The following is a 21,422-nucleotide window of genomic DNA, read 5'->3' as shown; positions in this document are numbered from 1 at the left end:
TCTCACCTGCATTGTGAGTGGAGCGTCCTGCTTTGCGATGCTTCAAAAGGCAGTGTATAATCAGAAATACTGTTTCATAGGGCGATATATTACTGTTATATGAACAAAATGGAAATGTTTTAAAACGTATTGAATACAGCGAGTGTTTGCTGAATGTAATCGATATGAGAAACGGGACTGAATGACTCACCATTATTATAAGTGAAGAAGATGGAAGAAGAGTTTTTGTTTTAATGTAAATTCAAACCGGCTCATCTATCTTTACCTCACTCAACTGCATCTGATTGATAAAAATATGGCATTCAGAATTGGCGTATAAATCCCATCTGCCTACCTGAAAAGGACAATTGTTGACAGACGGACACACGCACGCACGGACACGGGAATGCACTGGAAGGTTTGTCCCAATAGTGCAGCGGCATAGCAAACCAATTGTGCATTTTGTGATGGAAGCACCAAATTTGGCAGAATGATAGAATATTATATGGAGAACATTTTCAGATATGGAACCACTTTGGAATTCACCCCAATGTGGCCGCCATATTGGATTTCAAAATGGCGGCTTAAAAATCTTTAATTACAAATATTTCTGGTTCTATACCAGCTACAGCCTTGATTTTAGTGTCTGGATGTACAAACTTGAGGTCAATGAATTGAATGGTTGTATTGAAATATGTTTTAATGCACATAAGCAACTGATAATCCCATATTACGTACATTGTATACACACGTTCAGCAAGAGAACTAGCGAGCGTATTGCATCAAGTCATGCCAAGTGTCACAGTTCCAACTCAATGTGAGCAGTCACCATCACAGGCACACAGTGAGTGCTGTGCATTTCAGAGCCGCTTTCTTGCACTTGCATCTCCCACTGCAACCGTTTTCGCACCCACAACAGATGAGTTCATAGCAGGATTTGGCAGCTTCTGGTAGTGTTGTCCACAGAGGATCGAACTGTCCGTCATTGTCCACCCACCCCCAGTCGCATGGTGATGGGAGATAGCAGTGTGGGACAAGAGACTGTCCCCAACAATGTCCACCCTGGTAAGTTGCTCTCTTCACGTGTTGTACTAGGGCGGCCTGTGTTGGAGGTATTGCTTCAATGGATCGAGATTTCTTTGCAAAGAGTTTCTTTCTTGCCAGATTCACCTCAGAACATGTGCATGTGCGGTCGTACAGAAGCACTACGTATCTCTCCAGGGTTGCCAGTGTATCCTCAGAGATCTCACTTGGTGCAGATGCCAGGTCCAGGAATGCATTGGTCACTTCTGGAAAAGTTTCCCATACTGCCCATACTGTTTTCTTGCCACGACCTGCAAAGCTCGAGACGGTATCACACCCTGTGATTGCATGGAAGATTGGCAGTGCCTTGGCTTTGTCTGGTCCCAGGGTAGCAGACAGCTCGTGTGCTGCTATGTAGCGGAAGTTCTTTCCGGTTCCAAACGCTAACCAGAGTTCGTCCACTACCTCATTAAGCTCCTGGGCCATCCACACAGCGAGAACCACCACATCTGTGTCCACGGTGCGGATGAGTACTCTGCGGTGTCCAGATTTCATAGCAGCTGCTGCGTGGAGCATCATGCGCGTGTCTGCTTCCTCGTGATTGCACGGGGCCAAAGCGGCTGTGTCTGCACATAGTGGTACAGCAATGACCTGTTGGTGTAAGCATGAACAATACCGTGATGTAAATTAAATGTGAATTCCTTTGGTGTAGGTGGTCACGAATAAAACCTGACATGAATCTGCATAACATTTATTAATTTATTTCAGTACATTATTTCAAGTACATAAATACAGGGCAATTATTATTATTATTATTATTATTATTATTATTGTTATTTACTTGGCATCAAACACATGAAATCATACAATATGACATTGCACATATAACAGTAGCCTGTTCGTGTACACTCCCCCAAGATGCCAGGAAAGAAAAAAGCAATTCAAGAACACTATGGCCAATAGGCCTTTCTTAACAATTTGAGGGAGTGTACCGTGGACAGCTAAAGATTATATATACAATACAAAATATTCTTCCGAATAGATAATACAAATCGGGATTATATAATCAAAATTAAATTATATGAAAAGAATACACATATGTGGGTAAGAATTTACTCTACAACAGCATAAATCAATAATACATTGTATAATATGTACTGAAACCACAGAAGATTGTACACACACTCTCAAACACACAAGCAGGCACGCACCCACTCTCACCACCCAGACACATACACACACTTTCACTAACACACACTAACATACATCATGCACATTACCTGTTCACCGTCAGTAGCAATCAGCTGTTTGTCTGGCACATCGATGGACTCCGTGACCTGCTTAGACAGAAAGCTGAAGAGTTCCTCCTTGTTCTCGTCGACACGGAGGAAACTGTGCCAGTTGCCTGGTAGGAGGGCAGAGCCAGTGACACGTCTGCGTATTCCCTTGCCTCTGTTGGTCCTTGCAGTTGCCTTCAGGCTGCCTGACTTTGCATAGCGGTCCCACACTAGATCGAGACGAGATCGATGTTGAAGCTGTGACATAATGTATGGAACGAATACTTTTGTGGCATAGTCAAGAAATGTTTTGGTCTGGCCTGGGCTCAGCATTTGAACTATTACAGCTCCATCGAGGATCACAGAAGATACTTGTGGTGGGTCCGACTTTGTTTCGACAAACTGTTCTAAGGGCTGCAACAAGTCAGCTTTTGAACCAAAGCGGAGCTGTCCATTTTGCGAGAGTGCTGGCGGATGTGCGCTGTTCTCATGTTTGAAGAACTGCTCGAGACCCCCATCTCTGGTTTGGCATGCGATGTATAGTCTGGAGAAGAGCTCTGAATCACTCTTTGCAGAGGCTACTTGTTGTTTGCTCTTCTGGGCAGCTTTGACCTTGATGGATGAAAACAACGGGAGTTTGTTGCGTTTGATGACATCATTGAGTGGCTTGGATCTGTCTGCCAGACGTTCCTTCTCAAATGAATGGAACTGATCTCTCCCAATCTGTAAAGCTGTACGCACAGTATCTACAACAGCTGGGCCCAAGATCTCCAGTGTGCCCAGGACCAGCAAATCTGTGCTTTCTTCTTCAAAGGGGCTGCCCATCTCTTCGATGACTGTTGTCAGTGCACGGACATCTTGGACGAACTTCTTCTGCACACTGTCGGTTTGCTCATGGTGGTGGGTGTGCTCTCCCCTTTGGCGCAGTTGCTGTGAGGTCTCAAATTCTGTGATGACCCGAGCAACTTCGGGGCCAGCCACCATCCACCGTCGAAGGGCACTTGGATTTTCAGTTAGGCCCACTGCCCCGCCATCGCCTTTGACCGTGGCATTGTTTTGTTCATGAGCCTGGTCTAGGGAGATGGCGGAGAAAGCATGCCTAGTCTTCTTGGATGTGAAGTGCCCCGCATGGAACTTGGCAGCAACATCTGGGTGTTTCTCTGCAATGCCAACCATGTCCCTGATGTGGACTGGTAACCAGCGAGCATAGTGGATATGGCCCAATGCAGCGAACCATGCAGCTAGCTCTGGTAGGGTGTCCATGTACAGCGTGAAGTTGGACTCTCTCAGTGAACGTATGTAGAGGAGTATACAGAGCTCCAGGTTAAGTACAGTGGCCCAGTACTGAAACTGTGGACATGCCGCTGCTCTCTGGTCACACCATGCCTCGAACTCCAATGGTTCCTCATCTCTTGCAGTTGCTCTTTCGTTGTATATGTCATATGCACGATGCTGCAGTATGTGTAGGGCAGCAACAGTTACTTGGTGGGCGCGTCTTGTACGGCTGACGTGAGCTGCACGCAAGAAGGAGTCTGCTGTGCCAGCTGTTGCTATCTCTGCCTGAACCAATGCCTGTGTCCAACCGCTGTCTTGCAGCCAGTCTCCTGCTGTCTTCAAAGCTGCCATCTCTGTGTGTAGACCACCCAGCATGACCACAAAGAGATCTTCACCATGTGTGTCTGGCCAGTTCCATTGCACCTGCTTGGCGATCGCATAAAGTGGTTGGTCCAGTGTGACGACGGGTATCTGTCCAGGGTTTAGCTCATTGATCGCTGCTTTCACGACATCCATGGCATGGCGGATCATTGCCACTGAGTGGGCTTGGTCATGGAAGAGGGGAAGCAAGGCAGTGGGTGTGACTGTGATACTAGTATCCTTGGCCGATTGGTTCTCTGCGTGATGTGCAGCCCAAGAAATGTTTCCTGGATTCTGTGTGTCACCACTGTCACATGCATCCTTCACAGTCTGGAGCCACCTCTTCTCTTTATCCAGTTCAGCTTGTGCAGGATTCCTCTGCAGCGACGCCTGGGTTCCAGCTGGTACAGGGTGGCTTTTGGCAAGTGAACTAACTGGTTGTACATCTGTGTAATACCGTGGAAGGTCCTCCACAGTCTTGACATTTGAGACACCCCCGATGATGACAATACCTCGGTCTGTGCCTTGATTGTCATAGTCTGGATGTTGTATCAATGAAATACCAGTTCCGTGGAAGGAGTCGTGTGCTGTCGTGGAACTGGGATTGTGGTCTATATTATCCACAGCTGATGTGGTGAACACTCCACCGCGGAGCTTTGGGGGACAGACCACCTTCTCCGCCCGAAAGCGCTGACAGACCCCGTTCCCCAGCTCTGCAGAGATCCGTAGCACTCTATCATAGGCAATGCTGATCCCTAGTCCAGATAATGTGTCAACCAGTTCCCTCTTTCTCGTATGGGCATGAAGCATCAAGCCAAGATATATTGGCAAAGGAGTCTCTTGACTAATGCTGTGTCGTACGTCTGTGCCTGCACCTCTCCTCTCATGCTTCACACTGTTGTATTTGAGAAGTTGAGCTATTGTCACAGACGCCGATGCCGATGACTGATATGCCTGATCTTTGATGCCTGCGCCCTCTAAAATCATGGAGGCCATTGTCAGCAGCAGTTGTGGCACAGACTCTTGACATTTGTTTGAGAAGGACCCATTGAAAGGCTGAGATGACTGGAACATATCCTTCCTTATAATCCCTGCAGCTCGTGCCAGGTGCACAACATCACTGTCAATATCATGTTGACATGCCTTGGCTAATGCACTGCCAATGTCTTCCTGAAACACCAGCAGGACATCTCTTCCCTGCCTGTGCTCCTGCAGATCAGGGAAGTGTGCCAGGATACGCTCCTTGAGTCTGGTTGTATGGACTCGTGTTTCCAGCACAACTCCGAACTATTCCATTCTCATTGTGTAGAGCTTGGTGAGGTCTGCCATCTTGAATACAGGAGCAGTGTCTTCTTCTTTAGCAGTTTCCTCTATGTACGTTACCAGTTCAGCAAGGACTATTGCTGAAATGACATCTACCGTGCTCTGGCTTTGCTCAGCAAGCTTTTTTGCTGCCCTCACGCGGTTGTATAGGGATGTCAAACATTTCTTATGGTACTTGGCCTCTCTTGCGACCATGTCCCCAGCACTCAGTTGGGCTAACAAAGTGGTATCCTGAAGAAACTCTGCAGCCTTGCGAACGTGTTTATCTAGTTCCAATGTCGCTGCTTGATGAAACTCCAAACCAAGCTCTTGCTGGCAGAAGAAGCACAAATTGTCGCATATGCTATCAACACAAGCTGCCTGAGACCTAGTAAGCTTGTACTTATCTGTGATTGTACTGGGGATAGGGCTTCCCTCTGAATGACTTCTCTTCTGTACCCGCTGTAGCTTGGTAGTGTTATATTTCACCCTGCATGACTTGTGCCACTTGGCTTGGTGGGCAGCTAGAGTGGCAGCTATCCCTTGGCCTTCATCCAGTCGTTGCAAGTCCACGTCTTGTGGCAGCTTGCCTAGTTTATTGAATGCTGATAGATTGTCTTCAAGTGTCTTGTATCCAGCACCTGCATCAGTTCTTTTCGTGACAGCAGGACACTGTAGGGACTCTCCTATATCAACTTGACACAGAACACAGAGTTCCCAGTCCAGTGGCGTCTTTGGCGTTGAAGTTACATGCTTGGTAACATGAACTAACTTGAACTGCTTCGACATGATTGAAACCTGGATGGAGCAAACAAACAAAAAAGTCGTTTAATTAGGGGTTCATCAATGGACCAGCATGTTTTATCTACAGGACAATACACGACCCCCCCTGAAATTTGACACCAAATGACCTCTTTTAGGGGTATTTTTGGCCGAAATTTTCAAATTTTTCACTCCCCAGACCCCTAGATGTTCCCTTGAGCTCAGAATCGCCGCTGTAATGTGTCTACTGATGTTAGAAAAGATATAGGGTGAATGGGGCAATAATTGTGCCTGTAGGATTTGTTTCCGCCACCCCCCCTAAGGGTTACAGATTTTTAAAGCCGCCATTTTGAAATCCAATATGGCGGCGACCTTGGGTGAATTTCAAAGTGGTTCCATATCTGAAAATGTTCTAAATATAACATTCTATCATTGTGCCAAATTTGGTGCTTCCATCACAAAATGCACAATTCTTCTTAAATTTTTGCTATGCCGCTGCACTACAAGTATAAGGGGCCCCGAGAGAGTGATTGCGTTTGATAGCCCGGCTATTGGGCACAACTGCAGGTATTGGCGATGCACCAAGACATATCGTATGACTACTTAACAACCTGACGTGAACCTCGTGAGTTTCGGGCATCGCCTCCAGCATGCGATAAACACAAACAAATTTTTATCTCGTTTGTTATCCTCGTCTTTATTCGTTTCTAGTCGACAAAATATATCAGTAAAATAAAATTGGTTTTCCTTTTACTTTGGCGAATGGACCCACAATGGAATAAAAACAAATATGGTGGCCTCCATGTGGTGGCGTAGGTTATGGCAGCCTCCATGTGGTGACGTAGGTGCTGACGTAGTCGACACGACTTCCAAACACTGGAGTTGAGAGTTAGATCACATTGTTCATCATTTTGGAATCCATTTTGGTTCTTCGTCCCACGTGTTATCTCCAGAACAAACGTTTCGTTCATTACTACAGCTATTGTCTGGCTAAGACATTCTTCGAACATATCTTCCATCACCAACAACAGTGCAAAATGCTGTAGTCATGTAATTGTACCAGGAACTGAATTTAGTGCTGATTTAGCTTCATATAGGTGTTGATAGGGGGGACAAAGCGGAGGCTGTAATATAACCCCCATATTATATTACCATGCTATAATGGGTTTAAAGTCTGTAAATTCGAGTTTCACACCAATGTCAAGGATCCTAACCATCACAAAAGGGGAAGTTTGGTGTATATTTTAAAGTAATTTTAATGTTTAGAACTTTAAAAATTTCTCATCAAAGTTGATTGTTTTTCATTTTTTTGCTGTTCTCCTCCTATTACCATTATCATCGGTGAGGTAAACTTTTAAAACTTTTTTTTACGCCTACGCCGACGAAGTCGCCGGAGGCATTATGTTTTCAGGTTGTCCCTCCGTCCGTCCATACGGGCTAAACCTCGTTTTTCTCAGCAACCATATGTCCGATTGAGACGAAACTTTCAGGGTAGGAGTGACACCCATGCAGAATGTTTTTATGACAATTGTGACGTCATAGGTCACGTGGTATGGCAGCCGTCTTGGATTAACAACAAATAATTTTAAAAAAAATTCTCGGAAACCGATGAATGGCAAAAATTTGAAACTTGGCACATTGTCAAGTACTCCCAATGAGGAACAAAAGCAGGATGATGATGACATCATAGGTGAAGTGGTATACCAGCCAAAAATGTTTTAAACGAATTCCTTATCCTAAAAATCTATGTCATCATAGGTCACATGGGCTGGCAGCCATATTGGATTGAAGGAAAATATAAAATAATTATATCTCTGAAATCGCTCACCTTATTGATGCAAAATTTTACAAATACCATCTAACAGCACTGTTGAATCTAGTTTGAAGTGATGTCATGGGTCACGTGGTTTGGCAGCCATCTTGGATAGAAAAACGAACCTTATCCGATCAACACGAAACTTCACAAACATGATCGCCTACCCATACATATGCAGAATGATGGCATCTACCCGTTGTGGTACTAAGCGTAAGCATATTGGTGACAGTCATATTGTTCTAGTTTCTTTTTAAACTTCATGTTAACAGGGAAGTATACAGCATTTACAATTTGAACAGGCCTCTATCTGTTAAAAATCCTTAGATAAATTGTACTATGACCGTGGGCCATAAAATATGAACCAATCTCTCTGAACTTCTGAATTACCTGTTAAAACCAAGACGTTCAATCATTCCAATCACTCATGTTGCTCCTTGGACCCTGAATGCTGCACTGTGCTATTTACCCATCGATCTGCCATCTCACTTTCTCATCTATATTTGTCTCTGCCTGTCTGTTTGTCTGTGTGTCTCTGTTTCTCTCTATTGACATTGGCAGAGATTTGCCCCTCATGGTGCAATGACAGAAATAAATTTTAACAGTCACAATTTTGTCTTCCCCCTTCTCCCCCCACGAATTTCATCCATATTGTGCATTCCTATGTATGTATAATTTAAAACATGCTGCATCATTCATCAAATCCATGCACATCGATTGATGCCTTGTGGTGTGGATTGCACACAATTTACAAGGGGCGCTCAAAACATTTCTCCAAGACGAGACAACTTTTGAAAATGTATTTTTCAATAAATAAATATAACTTAGAAAGATAATACTTTTTCTTACCAATTCTATATTCATAAGTTACTTTAGTTAAAAAAAATTGCTTCAAATAACAACAGATTCAAATAACATAAGAAAAAAAACTTTATTTTCAACAGAAGCAGAACTATCGTTATCAAAACACAGTTAACACATTTGGACAACAGTATGAATCATCCGCAGATTATAGAATACAAGTCCACACTACTGTAAACAAAGTTTATATTCAGAGAATTGCAATTAATCAAAGTATTGGCAGAATTGAATTTTGGCATTTTACAACAGTTGCTGAGGATTAGTGTTATAGCACATACTAGCTTGTAACCACTAGTTATTTTGATAGCTAAATAAATAATTGTGGGTTTGGGGAGAACATCTCGTCATGAATGTTATCGAAACAACTCACGATACAACTTTCAGCTCTGGTTTAAGAATCGGATTACTGTAAACTCTACGAAGAACGGCAGGAACTGTGGCCAAATATCACTTATCTACGTGCTAATGGTATTTTGTTCTGTCATCAAATTATTAAAATCTAACATTTTAAATATATACATGTTACATTTGATGAAATGCAAAAGAAAAACAAAATTCTGGTTGCATGACTGGTAAATTGAATCCGTCACACCTTTGTGTATTTAATGGATATGTGTTATGTTTTATTCTCGCTCTAATGATTACATTAAACGTAAAGATGTTGATTTTAATGCAAACTGACATATTACACTTTGTTTTTGTTATTGCATCAACTAATAGGTATTGGTATCTTGAGGATGCCGATGTATTCTCTTTCCTTTTCAGTATTACAGATATCCTCGATAAATTAATCGAAATAATTCCGCAACCTATATAATCAAAGGCTTTCCATAGAATGACAGCATAGAATGACAACTGGCATAGAATTCCATAGAATGACAACTGGCATAGAATTCCATAGAATGACAACTGGCATAGAATTCCATAGAATGACAACTGGCATAGAATTCCATAGAATGACAACTGGCATAGAATTCCATAGAATGACAACTGGCATAGAATTCCATAGAATGACAGCAACTGGCGCTTGGACACCTACGCTATACTCAGTCGGTGGTTTAAAGGCATTTACAATCGCATTCAACACAATTAACACTGGATAAAGTAAAAAGCTATCATGGAATTAATACAAATCTAATTTCCACAGTTATAGAGTACAGTATACAAAAGGCTGTATATACAGATTACAAACGAAGGATTTCAATTGAAATGTTGCAAAAATTGCATATGAAAATTGTTTAGAAAACATGTGGTCTGAAAGGGAATGCTGCAGTAATCAAGAGGCATCATTTAAGTGGTTGCAAAATGCATGGCAAAGTTTCAGGCTGGTGATGTGAACATAACAGTAAAATCACTTCGTCAACTCTCCGCTCTTTCTCTAAGTTTGCAAAACAAGGCAACGGGCTGGCTGTTTGCAAGCCCGACAGACATAATTACACCCTGTGTTCACTTCCAATCCTGTCAAGCACCTCCATTTTAGTAAAACGTCACACTCCGTTACAATATTCATCCTTTAAAGTCAATGGTATAAACCAACGACAGATACCGAGGCGAACTCCCTTCTCCGCTCACCTATGCCCCAATCCTCTCCCTAAACAAATATTTGAGTAAACAACCAACCCTGTACATACAACATACAAACACGGACGATATAAACAGGTTAAAAAAGTTGGATAACTTCTCCCACCCCCATAGTACAAAATGCAACAGTACAATACAATGCTTGAAAGAATGTTTTCTAGGTGCCATAATGCAGCAATAACATTTGTGAAGAATCATAGAGGAATCCAAATACAAACATTAACAGGTATATCCCTGCAACCAGTGCCATATTGTCAGAAGCCCGAACGTCTCCGATTTATGCCTTCTGCCAAACTAATGCCAATGTTCATGCTTTTGCATGAAATGAAGACTGAAATTTGGCAGCTGTTGTATAATCACACCAAATACCTGATAGCCACCAGAAAAGGTGAATGAAGCAGTGCTTTCGCAAAGCGCTGCGGAAATCGTGTCCATTAATTTAGAAACTTGTAAATGTGACCAATAATGAAAGGTTGTGCCTTCATGAATGTTTTCGTCCAAATCTCTCCTCGGTTTGCCAGCAATCTTTCTTTTTTCACTGAAGGATCTGAAAACACCAAAGTGCTCTGCCAGGTCATTTCAGAACTTCCAAGTTGTATATTGCTCGGAAAGTACATTTTAGAAAGAAAATGTTTTGTTTTCTAATTATTCTCAAATCCGGTTAAATGCATACTTGTAGAATTTACACATTTTCTTTCATTAAAAAAGTACAAATAGGCACTTCTTCATGTGTTATGCAAACATCTACAATTGAAGTCAATTAATAACTTAACATTTCCGAAACAAGCACCAGTAGGGTTGCAATATGTTGACAAGAATGTCACAAACTCATCCCACAAAAGATACAAACCAGACGAGTTGTAGCAATAACAAGCTTGCGACAAATATGTGCTGATGGGTTCATTTTGAGAACAGGTAAGAGGTGTTCACAAATAAATTCAGCACCAGCTTTATCGTGGCGTCGATTCCCAATTACAGTCGTCGTTTCACATGATGACCTCGGCACTGTTTGCCCACCGACCACCCTGCTCGTCGTAATGGCGCCGAACACTGCGCCGAACTGCATCGGCACGGCGGTAGGGCTGGTTACGCAGGTCTGCATCACAGAATCAGGAACAGCGAACAAACCACAGCAGTAGCTTTCATTAACAATGATGATGTACAGGCCACAAGAATAAAGGTCATTTTCAGCATACAGGAAGACAAACAGCATACCGGTAGATCGCATACCTCCGCCAGGCTGTACAATTTACGTTTTGTATCCCACTGATAGGCCGGATCTGGATTCGGACCTGAAGCAAAATCTAATCGGCTTCTTCTTGTTGTCCACCCAACTCATACACCTAGTTTTGTCATAATCTGTCCATAACTTTTTGAAACATCATGCTACATATCGTTTTGGCCCAATCTCTCAATGGTGAAGATTCACTTGAAATATTTCCAAATTCTCGTATCCGGTCCGTATTCGGATCTTCACCAAAATTGAACCGATTCGTCCTTGTGACACACACAACCTGTCCAACAAGTCTCATCCAAATCCATCCACAACTGTGAGATATCCTGCTATATATTGGTTTTAGCTTTATCACTCAATGGTGAAGAATCACTTAAAAATTCTCTGATACAAATCCGGATTCGAATCTTTACCAAAATCTAATAAACTCCTCCTCGTCACACACCCAACCTGTCCACAAGGTTTCGTCCGAATCCGTCTCCAAATTTATGAGATATCCTGTTCGCAAACAGTCAGACAAACAAACAGACAGACAGGGGAGAAGACATAACCTCCATGCACCTTCGGTGGGTTAAATGAAATTAAATTAATATTAAATCATTCATTAACTACATGATGTGAAAATGTAACAGTTGACAATCAATGATATAATTTCTGAACATCCAATGTAAGTTAATATTCAAAAATCAACAGTTTGAAATGGGTTCACTAATCATACATGTGTATTTAAAGTAGTCTTTTGATGTACAACTCTAATATTACACTCTAAGTGATGTTTAACTTGCGGCCAGACAATAGTGATCTATCTATAATTCCAGTAATCTCTGTGTGTATGTTTGTTTGTTTGTTTGTTTGTTTGTTTGTTTGTATGTCTGTGACCGCTGTTTCTCAACAACTACCGGTCCGATATACTTGAAACTTGCCAGGTATATTGCTGGGGACCCGAGGATGTGCCTTTTCAAGGTTTTAAATTAATCGCAGAAGTAGTTACCGAGCTATGTCCAAAAAACGATTCAACCAATCAGAGAGCAGCGAGCTATCACGTGTGCCGAACGTGGCGAACACACTCTGCCTCGGATGGCACATTTGAGAGCGTATTCATTTATTTCCCGTCGGCAAACTATGTTGGCGCTATGTTGGCGTTAAACTATGTTTTAAAACTAATAAAAACTAATTTGCGATTCATCGTAACTGCGATATACGACCTTCCGGAGCTCCCGTGAGAGCGTGCGCCATTACGGATAGTAATTCAATTAAAAACATAAAAACATTGTCCCAATTCAGTCAGAGCGAAGGGCGTTGTTTTAAGCGAAGAGCGTTTTATTTTTCCCCTTAAATTCAGTCGCCGGACGGTGAAAGCTTTTTTTGGGGGGCAGCTACTGGCAGCCACGTACGGCCAATCACAGGACACGTTGTTGTGTCGACGTGCCGTGTTGTTTTCCCTCGCGGTTTGGAATGTTTTTCCTTTTCATTTTTTTTCTCTTCTCTTTCTACTTGATGATGGTAGCAGTTCTGTACTCGCAAGCCGTTCGCCGTTCGCTTTGGCGTTGCGAATGGACCAAAACATTTCATGAACCAAACCATTTCATGAAAAGCGTTCGCCGTTCGCTTTGGCGTTGCGAATGGACCAAAACATTTCATGGACCAAACCATTTCATGTAAATAGAGGGGGGGGGGGGATATAATTTTAGATATATATATAGTACGGGCATGCCCTAGTTTAAAAGAATAATAACAAATGATCATTAGTTATTATTGTACCAGGGAACGAAATGAGCCAAACATATTTCTGTTTGCTTCATTGTACAGGTAAATATTTCCATTAATAATAAACAATGAGCAACTTGCCACCAGTTCAAAAGAAAGTTCAAAGCATCAATGCAAGTGAAAGTTTCCATGACAGTTATTCTGCACATGCACAGCAAGCAAATATTGCAGCATGGTACGTACAGCATGCGACAATGAAAGCCAAGTTATGACATCAAGCTGGGATGGATTAAAATACATCATAATAAATGCAATAGCAAACTTCTGAGGTTAAACGACTTTTGCACTCTGACCAATGTGCTCTCATCACCTGAGTACAAGATTTAATTATTTTTATGTTTTTACCTGCACGCATTGTTTCCCACAAATTACAAAATGATTTTCAGATTTTTCTTTTCATTTGCCGGCTAACCCCCGCTGGCCGGGAAAATGGCCTTAAAATGCATGTTGTTGTGTTGTTATTTGCTGGAACAAAACGCCACCGACAAGTTTCCTAAACAATGCAATTACGTATACTAAAACTTCAAAATTGTACATTGTTAACACTCGGGGATAAATTTATTCCTAATCTAATGTATTTTGAAAAAGTCACAAAAATATTTAGGCCACTTGGCATGACCTTAGAGGGGTGGTTGTATATTGGGGTATTTTCCCCTTGATCCTGATTTTCGGAAACAAAGAAATGACATTTATTCCATTGGAAGAGAAAGTCACTCACCCGTGGGAGAAATGCGAATGTGGTTCGATGGATGTGCGGAGTATCGTTCAGAGAGAGGAAGACAAATGATGAATTGCGAAAGATGATGGGAATAGAGCATGTGATTTATGCTGTGAAGAGGAACAGGTTGAGATGGTTTGGTCATGTGTTGAGGAAGGATGAAAGTGACTGGTTGAGAAGAGTGATGGAAATGAATGTAGAAGGAAGTAGAGGACAGGGAAGACTGAGAAAGACTTGGCTAAAGATGGTGGAAGAATAAATGCGGGCAAGGGGGTTAACAAGGAGAGATGCAGAAAATAGGGCAAGATGGAGAAGATTGTCATGGGGACCGCAAGGCTAACCCCTGCTCTAGCAGGGAAAATGGCCTTAAAATGCATGTTGTTGTTGTTTGTTGTCATTCACGAACCTGCTGTCAATGGCTAGCGTTCGACTGAAGGTGGCACAGGAATGTGGAATTTATTGGTTCATCGTTTCCCATTTCCCCAGTTTTTTACCCAAGTCATTCACGAACCGGCTGTCTTTGCCTGAAGTCTAAATAATTTAAAACTTACATTATTTGCCAACTGCTAACTGGTATCCCCACCCAGGTCATACTATCCTCTTCAACAAAGGTATCAAACAAGCTCGACCACGCTGATGTTAGACGTTCGGTGTTGTTCGCGTTTTTTAACGTTTGACATCGTTTTGTGACCTTAACACCAATTTGAATCTGCTGTCTTCACAATAACATCCGGGTGCTGTGTTAACAATAACACGCGCGTGCAGCGTTAACGATAACACGCGCGTGCAGCGTTAACGATAACACGCGCGTGCAGCGTTAACGATAACACGCGCGTGCAGCGTTAACGATAACACGCGCGTGCAGCGTTAACGATAACACGCGCGTGCAGCGTTAACGATAACACGCGCGTGCAGCGTTAACGATAACACGCGCGTGCAGCGTTAACGATAACACGCGCGTGCAGCGTTAACGATAACACGCGCGTGCAGCGTTAACGATAACACGCGCGTGCAGCGTTAACGATAACACGCGCGTGCAGCGTTAACGATAACACGCGCGTGCAGCGTTAACGATAACACGCGCGTGCAGCGTTAACGATAACACACGCGTGCAGCGTTAACGATAACACACGCGTGCAGCGTTAACGATAACACACGCGTGCAGCGTTAACGATAACACACGCGTGCAGCGTTAACGATAACACACGCGTGCAGCGTTAACGATAACACACGCGTGCAGCGTTAACGATAACACACGCGTGCAGCGTTAACGATAACACACGCGTGCAGCGTTAACGATAACACACGCGTGCAGCGTTAACGATAACACACGCGTGCAGCGTTAACGATAACACACGCGTGCAGCGGTAACGATAACACACGCGTGCAGCGTTAACGATAACACGCGTGCAGCGTTAACGATAACACGCGTGCAGCGTTAACAATAACACACGCGTGCAGCGTTAACAATAACACACGCGTGCAGCGTTAACAATAACACACGCGTGCAGCGTAACAATAACACACGCGTGCAGCGTTAACAATAACACACGCGTGCAGCGTTAACAATAACACACGCGTGCTGCGTTAACAATAACACACGCGTGCTGCGTTAACAATAACACACGCGTGCTGCGTTAACAATAACACACGCGTGCTGCGTTAACAATAACACACGCGTGCTGCGTTAACAATAACACACGCGTGCTGCGTTAACAATAACACGCGTGCTGCGTTAACAATAACACACGCGTGCTGCGTTAACAATAACACACGCGTGCTGCGTTAACAATAACACACGCGTGCTGCGTTAACAATAACACACGCGTGCTGCGTTAACAATAACACACGCGTGCTGCGTTAACAATAACACACGTGTGCTGCGTTAACAATAACACACGTGTGCTGCGTTAACAATAACACACGTGTGCTGCGTTAACAATAACACACGTGTGCTGCGTTAACAATAACACACGTGTGCTGCGTTAACAATAACACACGTGTGCTGCGGTAACAATAACACACGTGTGCTGCGGTAACAATAACACACGTGTGCTGCGGTAACGATAACACACGTGTGCTGCGTTAACGATAACACACGTGTGCTGCGTTAACGATAACACACGTGTGCTGCGTTAACGATAACACACGTGTGCTGCGTTAACAATAACACACGTGTGCTGCGTTAACAATAACACGTGTGCTGCGTTAACAATAACACGTGTGCTGCGTTAACAATAACACGTGTGCTGCGTTAACAATAACACGTGTGCTGCGTTAACAATAACACGTGTGCTGCGTTAACGATAACACACGTGTGCTGCGTTAACGATAACACACGTGTGCTGCGTTAACGATAACACACGTGTGCTGCGTTAACGATAACACACGTGTGCTGCGTTAACGATAACACACGTGTGCTGCGTTAACGATAACACACGTGTGCTGCGTTAACGATAACACACGTGTGCTGCGTTAACGATAGGATACGCGTGCAGCGTTAACGATAGGATACGCGTGCAGCGTTAACGATAGGATACGCGTGCAGCGTTAACGATAGGATACGCGTGCAGCGTTAACGATAGGATACGCGTGCAGCGTTAACGATAGCATACGCGTGCAGCGTTAACATTAGCATACGTGTGCAGCGTTAACAATAACATACGTGTGCTGCGTTAACAATAACATACGTGTGCTGCGTTAACAATAACATACGTGGGCTGCGTTAACAATAACATACGTGGGCTGCGTTAACAATAACATACGTGGGCTGCGTTAACAATAACATACGTGTGCTGCGTTAACAATAACATACGTGTGCTGCGTTAACAATAACATACGTGTGCTGCGTTAACAATAACATACGTGTGCTGCGTTAACAATAACATACGTGTGCTGCGTTAACAATAACATACGTGTGCTGCGTTAACAATAACCTACGTGTGCTGCGTTAACAATAACATACGTGTGCTGCGTTAACAATAACATACGTGTGCTGCGTTAACAATAACATACGTGTGCTGCGTTAACAATAACATACGTGTGCTGCGTTAACAATAACATACGTGTGCTGCGTTAACAATAACATACGTGTGCTGCGTTAACAATAACATACGTGTGCTGCGTTAACAATAACATACGTGTGCTGCGTTAACAATAACATACGTGTGCTGCGTTAACAATAACATACGTGTGCTGCGTTAACAATAACATACGTGTGCTGCGTTAACAATAACATACGTGTGCTGCGTTAACAATAACATACGTGTGCTGTGTTAACAATAACATACGTGTGCTGCGTTAACAATAACATACGTGTGCTGCGTTAACAATAACATACGTGTGCTGCGTTAACAATAACATACGTGTGCTGCGTTAACAATAACATACATGTGCTGCGTTAACAATAACATACGTGTGCCGTGTTAACAATAACATACGTGTGCAGCGTTAACGATAACACACGTGTGCAGCATTAACAATAACACACCTGTGCAGCGTTAACAATAACACACGTGTGCTGTGTTAACAATAACACATGTGCTGTGTTAACAATAACATACGTGTGCTGTGTTAACAATAACATACGTGCTGTGTTAATAACATACGTGCTGTTAACAATAACATACGTGCTGTTAACAATAACATACGTGCTGTTAACAATAACATACATGCTGTGTTAACAATAACATACGTGTGCTGTGCTAACAATAACATACGTGTGCTGTGTTAACAATAACATTCGTGTGCTGTGTTAACAATAACATACGTGTGCTGTGTTAACAATAACAATACATACGTGTGCTGTGTTAACAGCTGCTTTAATGTATTTCTCTGTGCTCACTCTCAATGTCCTGCTTATTTCACCTGCAAAGTAACACAGAAGTGCTATCCAGGAATGTTGTCCAACAAAGACATTCGTACAATGTGGAATGGAAATGCCAGTCACCAGGTACAAGGTATTCAGGTAGCTCACGTGACGTCACGCACCTGTAAAGGGGGAGTAGGTGCACCAGATGACGAAAGCGATAACAAGAACCCCCAAGAGAGAGGCGACAGACGGACCGGGCCGCATTGCGAGCCGCCGGCCCGGTAATCGCCGCTCGTCCCCAACAACTCCGACTCAGAATCAGAATCGCCCAGCTCGGCCTGCGATCTACGATTGAGGCTCGGAAACGCCATAGTCAGTGCAGCACCGAGAAGCACCCTCGGAAACCGCCACGAATCGCAAACGAACTTCTCCCGCCAACCCTGACCCGGAACAAACTCCAGGTGCTTCCCAACAACCGGCAGGTGGAGCCTCGTATACTCCATGATTATCTGATCCTTTATAACTCCACGTAAAAAAAAATATTCATGTTCGTGCAACCGAAGCTGTCCGACGAATCTGTCGTGACTTGGCGTCCGAGGAAAATCGCACGGAAATCACAGTCGAAAGCAAAAGATTTCAGGAATGAAACTTGAATCTGCCGCGTCAGAAATATCGGCATGCCAAGATGGCCGCAGGAGCACTTCAAATCGGCTTCACTCACGCTCACAGAGATACACGGCGCATGCGCGTCCATGCTAATGACAAGCCGATTGTCACTGTAAGGCTACCGATTGTCACCTCTTGAACCTCTATGACAAGCCGATTGTCACCTCTGCAAGGCGGGAGCCACCAAAGCAACATTGTTTTTGAGATTTTCTCATTACATATGAATTAAAAATGAAAATCTTTAACGTGGAATTAAAAATCTCGGTTTAGAACCTTACGCTTAAAGTGTGTGTTGAAAGCAGGAAGTGTGTAAGATTTAATCCGTCCTTTAAAAAAAAAGGCAAAAGGTTGGGTGCCACCGTATCGGCCGGGCTGCTCTGTCGCGTCTTCTTCAGACGCTATCCCACCAAAGGCACGGGGACTGGGCCATTGACCAACCGACCTGGGCCCTCCCCATGTCGGTGCCGAATTTGGTGCGGACGCACGTTCACAACGTTGCACAACGCAGAGTGCTGGTCCTCAAGCGATCCCTCAACCTAAGCCTCCGAGTAGCCGGATTACAGGCGCACGCCACCACGCCCGGCGATAGTTGATTTCGCTGTATAGCTATTTATACCTGATACCAATCTATAATAATAATAAAAAGTACAGATACATTCAAGTACACCGCCCCCATCCAAAATAATTAAATATCCTCCAGCGCGGCATTGCCGGGGCGCCTATGGCGCCCGGCAATACCGCTGTGCAGCTCATAGAGACTGTGTTTTGAGCGAGAGGTGCACAATATTTGATTGATTAATTGCATAATTGAAAGCAATAAAAGATTATCATAAAATATTTTCTTAATCAATTGGCTAATACTAATAGCATAACTAAACCACTAGTGCTTCATCCGAAGATGTATCTTTTAGAAATTTAATTAAATAAGTCATTAATAAAAAATTAAATAATTAATTGATTAATCAATAAATAATTAATCGATTAATCAATAAATAATTAATCGATTAATTGATTAATCAACAAATCAAAAATATCCTTGATACCACATCACTTGGTCACTCATGTCCAAATATTAGCTTCTGAGCTCAAAAGGTGCCTGAGATATTGGCCAAATGAGAAAGAAAATAAATAAATGATTAATGATGAAAATAAATAAATAATCATCATCAAAAATTAAATTATTAATCAATTCGGTCAGAGAGCACATACCTGATACCAATCTATAATCTATCTATAATTCCAGTAATCTCTGTACGTTTGTACGTTTGTCTGTCTGTGACCGCTGTTTCTCGACAACCACGGGTCCGATATACTTTTAACTTGCCAGGTATATTGCTGGGGACCCGAGGATGTGCCTTTTCAAGGTTTCATATTAATCGGACAATTACTTACCGAGCTATGTCCAAAAAACGATTCAACCAATCAGAGAGCAGCGAACGATCGCGTGTGCCGGCGTTGCGAATGGACCAAACCATTCCATGTAAATAGAGGGGGGGGGGGGTTCTGTGGTCGTTGCGAATGGACGAAACCATTTCATGTAAATAGAGGGGGGGGGGGATTGTCACTGTACTCGCAAGCCGTTCGCCGTTCGCTTTGGCGTTGCGAATGGACCAAACCATTTCATGTAAATAGAGGGGGGGGATATAATTTTAGATAGATATATAGTACGGGCATATATATAGTACGGGCATGCCCTAGTCTATCTATAATTCCAGTAATCTCTGTATGTGTTTGTTTGTTTGTTTGTCTGTGACCGCTGTTTCTCGACAACCACGGGTCCGATATACTTTAAACTTGCCAGGTATATTGCTGGGGACCCGAGGATGTGCCTTTTCAAGGTTTCATATTAATCGGACAATTACTTACCGAGCTATGTCCAAAAAACGATTCAACCAATCAGAGAGCAGCGAGCTATCGCGTGTGCCGAACGTGGCGAACACACTCTGCCTCGGACGGCACATTTGAGAGCGTATTCATTTATTTCACGTTGGCAAACTATGTTGCCGCTATGTTGGCGTTAAACTATGTTTTAAAACTAATTAAAACCATTTCATGTAAATAGAGGGGGGGGGGGGGGATTGTCACTGTACTCGCAAGCCGTTCGCCGTTCGCTTTGGCGTTGCGAATGGACCAAAACATTTCATGAACCAAACCATTTCATGTAAATAGAGGGGGGGGGATTGTCACCGTAATCGCACCCACGTACCCACGTACCCACGTACGGGCATTGCACCCACGTACGGGCATGCCCTAGTCTATCTATAATTCCAGCAATCTCTGTGTGTGTGTGTGTGTGTGTGTGTCTGTGTGTCTGTGTGTGTGTTTGTTTGTTTGTCTGTGACCGCTGTTTCTCGACAACCACGGGTCCAATATACTTGAAACTTGCCAGGTATATTGCTGGGGACCCGAGGATGTGCCTTTTCAAGGTTTTAAATTAATCGCAGAAGTAGTTACCGAGCTATGTCCAAAAAACGATTCAACCAATCAGAGAGCAGCGAGCTATCACGTGTGCCGAACGTGGCGAACAGACTCTGCCTCGGATGGCACATTTGAGAGCGTATTCATTTATTTCCCGTCGGCAAACTATGTTGGCGCTATGTTGGCGTTAAACTATGTTTTAAAACTAATTAAAACTAATTTGCGATTCTTTCGCTTTGCGATGCGATTTGCGATTGCGTTAAACTCGCTCGGGCGTTAAACTATGTTTTAAAACTAATTAAAACTAATTTGCGATTCTTTCGCTTTCCTGCGCATTTGTGCACGCTATGGCGATTTCTTTACCAAACTCCGCAAGCTGTTAGCTTTGGACCAAACCATTTCATGTAAATAGAGGGGGGGGATTGTCACCGTACTCGCAAGCCGTTCGCTTTGGACCAAACCATTTCATGTAAATAGAGGGGGGGGGGGGATTGTCACCGTACTCGCAAGCCGTTCGCTTTGGACCAAACCATTTCATGTAAATAGAGGGGGGGGGGGGGGGATTGTCACCGTAC

General features: G+C 43.3%; 2 protein-coding genes across 4 annotated transcripts in view; both read right to left on the bottom strand.

The window, feature by feature from the left end:
* Positions 1-659: 659 nt before the first annotated feature.
* LOC144893077 (uncharacterized) lies at positions 660-7,874 on the bottom strand. The gene is made up of 6 exons (XM_078782711.1): positions 7,834-7,874; positions 7,136-7,187; positions 6,733-7,018; positions 6,590-6,685; positions 2,283-4,627; positions 660-1,653 (listed from the first exon to the last, which is right to left on the bottom strand). The coding sequence occupies exons 1-6, from the start codon at positions 7,872-7,874 to the stop codon at positions 811-813; spliced, it is 3,663 nt and encodes a 1,220-aa protein (XP_078638837.1). The 3' UTR covers positions 660-810.
* An 823-nt stretch (positions 7,875-8,697) lies between these two features.
* LOC137431606 (uncharacterized) overlaps positions 8,698-21,422 on the bottom strand; it is a 34,910-nt gene continuing 22,185 nt past the window's right edge. For 2 of the 3 annotated variants that reach the window (XR_013624127.1, XM_078782081.1), the window contains exon 2: positions 8,698-11,329. Coding sequence is in view for 2 of the 3 variants with exons in the window: in XM_078782081.1 (XP_078638207.1) it covers positions 11,054-11,329 (276 nt within the window). In the remaining variant the exon portion in view is untranslated. Of the gene's footprint in view, positions 11,330-17,751; positions 17,820-17,942; positions 18,233-21,422 lie in introns of those variants that run through there. The other variant, XM_078782080.1, reaches the window with a different exon arrangement.

This window comes from Myxine glutinosa, chromosome 7, assembly GCF_964187855.1.
Source record: "Myxine glutinosa chromosome 7, kmMyxGlut1.1, whole genome shotgun sequence".
Classification (NCBI taxonomy): domain Eukaryota; kingdom Metazoa; phylum Chordata; class Myxini; order Myxiniformes; family Myxinidae; genus Myxine; species Myxine glutinosa.
Note: the sequence above shows the minus strand (reverse complement) of the source record. Positions and strands in the feature narration are given on the sequence as shown.

Bases quoted from the DNA above. Each gene is read 5' to 3' on its own strand.
- LOC144893077 (XM_078782711.1), bottom strand. From the start codon at position 7,874: ATGACATCACTTCAAACTAGATTCAACAGTGCTGTTAGATG. The intron at 6,686-6,732 runs GTAAAAGGAAAA...TTTGTCGACTAG, and splicing joins TTGTGGGTCCATTCGCCAAA to AAACGAATAAAGACGAGGAT. The intron at 4,628-6,589 runs GTTGTTAAGTAG...GGATCTCTGCAG, and splicing joins ACTCACGAGGTTCACGTCAG to AGCTGGGGAACGGGGTCTGT.